Source organism: Delphinus delphis, chromosome 20, assembly GCF_949987515.2.
Source record: "Delphinus delphis chromosome 20, mDelDel1.2, whole genome shotgun sequence".
Classification (NCBI taxonomy): domain Eukaryota; kingdom Metazoa; phylum Chordata; class Mammalia; order Artiodactyla; family Delphinidae; genus Delphinus; species Delphinus delphis.
This window is the reverse complement of record NC_082702.1, coordinates 5,805,548-5,810,735: the sequence shown is the minus strand read 5'-3', so window position 1 is coordinate 5,810,735 and position 5,188 is coordinate 5,805,548. Positions and strand designations below refer to the sequence as shown.

Below are 5,188 nucleotides of genomic sequence, written 5' to 3'. Positions count from 1 at the left end.
GTAGTTCTGGCTTGTGGGCTCTAGAGCTCAGGCTCAGGAGTTGTGGCGCACAGGCTTAGTTGCTCCACGGCATGTGGGATCTTCCCGGCCCAGGGCTTGAACCCATGTCCCTTGCATTGGCAGGTGGATTCTTAACCACTGCACCACCAGGGAAGCCCTTAAGAGTTTTTACTAAAATAATGAACCATGTAGTTCAGTTACAATTTATGTAGCATTGTAATGATACAAAGACTCAGTGCAGATATTCTATGGTAAAGTTTTATGACATTTAAGCACATGGACTAGGAAGTCACAACTGTTAGGCTAACACACGCAATTCCCAAATACAAACAATCATTTTATAATAAAAATAGGTACAAAACACATATTCTCACATGGTTCTGATATAACTTTTGCTTTGTTTTCTGACTACTGTATTTATTTACATATTTAATACTTTCTATAGTGCTGTTTATTATGTCACAGTTACAGAAAATTAATTCCCTCATAAAATGATACCCATGAAAGCATGATTCCAAGATTCTTTAAAGCATAGACTTTCCCCCTGAATGTCAATTCTCTGATACCAGTGTAGCTGAATTTCATAGCAACAACATCCCCACGATTAAAACATATGCAGAAGTTCCTATTTATTCTCTCTGGGCTACATTCAATTGACATTCATCGGGAAAGGTATTTCCTCCTGTCTGGCATTCTATGCAGTACCGCTCTCTGATAAGTAATAAGTTGTGATTCTGAAAAGAAAACAGGTCCACATCTGCTGCAGTCTTAAGGTTTCACTCCTATGTAAACTCTGGAGTGTAAGGAGCTATTTCCTTTCAATGACAACTTCTGGATATCGTTTGGATATTTCTTCACAATTTCTCTCTATGAGTTTTCTGATGTAAAATGAGGCTGAACTTGTGGGAGAAAGTTTTCCAACACTCACTGCATCCATAAGGTTTCTCACCCGTGTGAGTTCTTTGATGTATAATAAGATGTGACCTCTGGGCAAAAGATTTCTGACATTCGCTGCATTCGTGAAGTTTTTCTCCTGTATGTGTTTTCTGATGTAAAACGAGGCTAAACTTGATAGGGAAAGTTTTCCCACATTCACTGCATCCATAGGGTTTCTCTCCTGTATGGATTCTCTTATGAATGATGAGGCTAAACTTGTGACAGAAAGCTTTCCCACATTCATGGCATTCATAAGGTTTCTCTCCTGAGTGAATTCTCTGATGAATAAGGAGATATGACTTCCGGCTGAAAGCTTTGTGGCATTCACTGCACTCATAAGGTTTCTCTCCGGTGTGAGACCTCTGATGAATAGTGAGATGTGACTTTTGGGTGAAAGCTTTCTGACACTGACTGCATTCATAGGGTTTCTCACCTGTATGAGTTCTTTGGTGTAGGATGAGACTAAATTTGATGGAGAATGTTTTTCCACATTCACTGCATCCGTAGGGCTTCTCTCCTGTGTGAGTTCTCAAGTGAGTATTGAGGAGTGACTTTACACTAAAGCCTTTTCCACAGTCACTGCAATTATATGGTTTCTCTCCTGTGTGAGTTCTCTGATGTCTAATGAGCTCAGATCTCTGGATGAAGGCTTTCCCACATTCACTGCATCCATAAGGTTTTTCCCCTGTATGTGTTTTTTGATGTAAAATGAGGCTAAACTTAAGGGGAAATGTTTTCCCACACTCACTGCAACCATAAGGTTTCTCTCCTGTGTGAGATCGCTGATGAATAATGAGCTGTGACTTATTGCTGAAGCTTTTCTGACATTCTTCACATCTGTAGGGTTTCTCTTCTATGTGAGTTCTTTGATGTAAAGTGAGTTGTGACTTATCGCTGAAGCCTTTCTGACATACATGACACTCAAACCATTTCTCTCTTGTGTGAGTTCTCTGATGTTTATTAAGGCATGACTTAACAGTAAAGGCTTTCCCGCATTTGTTGCACTCATAGGGTTTCTCTCCTGTATGGGTTCTCTGGTGTAAAATGAGATGGGACTTCCGCCTGAAGGCTTTCTGACATCTACTGCATCCAAAGGATTTCTCTCCTGTGTGTGTTCTTTGATGCTTAATGAGGTCCGACTTCTGAGAAAAGGCTTTCCCACAGTCACTGCAGTTATAGTGTTTCTTTGCTGTTTGAGTTTTCCAGTATTTAATAAGCTGTGACTTATGGCTGAAAACTTTCATATGTTGATTATATTCATTGTATTTTTGTCCAGTATGAATTTTCTCATGCTTAGTGTAAAGAAATAATTTGTCATATTGAATAAATTCAACTTCATTTCTTGCATAGCTTTTATTCTGAGTAATACACTCTAGATTAGGTTTCAGATGTTTCCCAAGCATGTCAAGTGTATGAGATCTTTGTGCTAAGGAGATATCAAGGTTTAAGCTCAGAGAAGATATTTTTCCAAATGCATTATCTTTGTGGTAACTCTCCATAGTTTCCAGGTTGCCATGGCTTCCTTTGTGCCAGTCTCTATGATTATCAACTTGCCATGTGTCTTCTAGAAACAGACCAATGAATCCATAATGACCATGTAATAGAAGGAGTAGAATCTCAGCAAAGGCCAAAGAGAGAAGAGGAAAGGAGACTGTGGGTATATACCTAAAGTCTGTGACATTTATAAGTGAAAGGAGATAAAGAAAATGAAAAAGGAAAAAAAAAGAAGGAATAAACTACAAGAGGCATGAGAGATACACAGAATGGGAAGAAGGGAGAATTTATGAATGCTTGAGTGTATAAGAAAAGAGAGCTATAACCATGGATTAGGGAGGTAGAGACAAGGAGAAGGCAGGTAAACTGAGGATAACAAGGAGAAAGATTATTTAGGAGAGCAAGTTCCAAGATGGACTAGAGAAGGATCTGATCAAAATATCTAAAATAAGGAAATGTGCTTTTTAAAACCAGGCAAAAGAGACCTAATACAGAGAGATTAGAAAATGGAGTCATGGCGTTTTCACTGCCGAGGGCCTGGGTTTGATCTCTGGTCAGGGAACCAAGATCCCGTAAGCTGCACAGTGCAGCCAAAAAAAAAAAAAAAAGTGGAGTCAATATTAATGTATATGGGAGCTCACGCCAGCTGTTCTGAGTCACATTCAAAGCTTAAAAATTTCAATATTTCTCCAGACATTTCAGAGGTACATCCCTCTTTCTGGCCAACTAGGATTTTAACTTCCTTTTATCCCACAGAGCTATTTTTTCACTCACCTGGGTGAATCTGACTCTGGCTTTCTTCCTCTATTATCCATGGTGTTTCTTGTTCCAATCGGTAGAATGCATCTGTTTTGGTAACTTGATACCCTACTCAAGGGGAATTACAGAGGGCCCATGGACCCAAATACAAGCCCTCTGTAAACTAGAAAAGGTTACATTTAAGGGGCTGAACAAATTGCACCTCAGCCAAGTAAAGGACTTTTGCTTTGGAAGTGAGAGAAAAATACTGTTAGAGGCCACAGGGTACTGAAATCTATGATGTATGAAACTCAATTCTAAAAAAGTAAGGCAGTTGTAAGCCTCCACCCCTTTCATCCCTGAGAAAGAAAAGGCAATCCGTTGCCTATATTACCCAGGGAACGCTCTTCTTACCCACTGATACCAAGTTGATATAATTTTCCAACATCACATCTTGATACAGGTTCTTCTGAACATGGTCCAGTAGCTGCCACTCCTCCCAGGTGAAAACCACAGCCACATCCTTGAATGATAGTGAGCCCTGTAATAGAACACTCCTATTCATCCTAAAGGGATCATCATTGGTTCATACTAGGAAGATAAATAGGAAATTCTTATTACTTTTCCCATGGTAAGCTATTTGACTTCTTTCTATGTAACTAGTTTTGCATTATACTTTGTAGGAAAACCAATTTTTTTTACTTAAAATATCCTATCTTTGTGCTTCCATCCAATCATTCACTGACTCACATGTTCATCCATTCACAAAAAAAGGAGTAGAATAGAGAACATGCTTAAGTCCTTTAATCTAGGAACCCACACAACCTGTGTGTATGCACCTATATGTCAGACAATATATCAAGCATTCCTTTGTAAATAAGCCTCACTTCTACCCTGAAGGAACACACTAGCTTGCAAAGAGAGAGATGTAAGTGCACAAGAGAACAATAGATTTATACATGTCAAGTAAGTATACATAAATATATACCCTGTGGGCATCAATGGGGAGGAGAAAAATTGTAAAGGGTAAACTTCACAGAGGTGAATCTGGAACTAATTCTTATGAGATCAAGTCTATGTTTTATGGTGAATTGCAGAGGGAAGAGGTGGCATGGCATTCCAGAAAGAAGTAATATGAATGATAGCACAGTGTAACCATGAGCATTCAAAACACTGAAAATACGTTTCCTCCTCAGTTGTGAAATTAAATGACTGAATTTAGAGCAGGTGGTGTACTCAAAACATTTTCACTTATTATTATTTGTTAGTTATACACTGATAATGGAGAGACTTCCAAATAAGTGGTTAAGTGTATATATGTTAAAAGAAAGTATATAAACTCTAACATTAATTATGACAATGTGTATATTTAGGTACTCTGTAGTAAAGCAGACCTGGGTTGCCCAAACCCTGTACATTCCAAAGAAAGGCCTGTCCTTGATTTGCTCCTGGGAGATAACTTTGAACCCCTGAAATATCCAGCCTGATGAATGTTTTTATATTCCTGAGGTCTTGGGCTACACTATATCAGTGTTCTTTGTTTTTTGTGTTTTGATATATAGTTGATTTACAGTGTTGTGTCAGTTTCAGGTGTACAGCAAAGTAAGTCAGTTAAAAATATATATGTAGGGCTTCCCTGGTGGCGCAGTGGTTGAGAGTCCGCCTGCCGATGCAGGGGATATGGGTTCGTGCCCCGGTCCGGGAAGATCCCACATGCCGCGGAGCAGCTGGGCCCGTAAGCCATGGCTGCTGAGCCTGCACGTCCAGAGCCTGTGCTCCACAACGGGAGAGGCCACAACAGTGAGAGGCCCGTGTACAGCAAAAAACAAAACAAAATAAAACAAAACAAAAAAAATATATATGTATGTGTGTACATATATATATATATATATTCTTTTTTAGATTCTTTTCCATTATAGGTTATTACAAGATATTGAATATAGTTCTCTGTGGTATACAGTAGGTCCTTGTTGGTTATCTATTTTCTATATAGTAGTGTGTATATTTTAACCCCAAACTC

The 5,188-nt window shown here is 38.9% G+C and overlaps 1 protein-coding gene across 1 annotated transcript; it reads right to left on the bottom strand.

The window, feature by feature from the left end:
* Positions 1-257: 257 nt before the first annotated feature.
* Positions 258-3,733, bottom strand: LOC132416395 (zinc finger protein 84-like). Its single transcript, XM_059999759.2, has 3 exons — positions 3,583-3,733; positions 3,205-3,297; positions 258-2,500 (listed from the first exon to the last, which is right to left on the bottom strand). The coding sequence occupies exons 1-3, from the start codon at positions 3,731-3,733 to the stop codon at positions 855-857; spliced, it is 1,890 nt and encodes a 629-aa protein (XP_059855742.2). The 3' UTR covers positions 258-854.
* Positions 3,734-5,188: the final 1,455 nt, after the last annotated feature.

Excerpts from the sequence above, each read along its gene's own strand:
- LOC132416395 (XM_059999759.2), bottom strand. The coding sequence starts at position 3,733 with ATGAATAGGAGTGTTCTATTACAGGGCTCACTATCATTCAAGGATGTG. Across the intron at positions 3,298-3,582 it reads TATCAACTTGGTATCAGTGG|GGTATCAAGTTACCAAAACA; the intron begins GTAAGAAGAGCG and ends CCCCTTGAGTAG. Across the intron at positions 2,501-3,204 it reads CCAGAGTCAGATTCACCCAG|AAGACACATGGCAAGTTGAT; the intron begins GTGAGTGAAAAA and ends GTCTGTTTCTAG.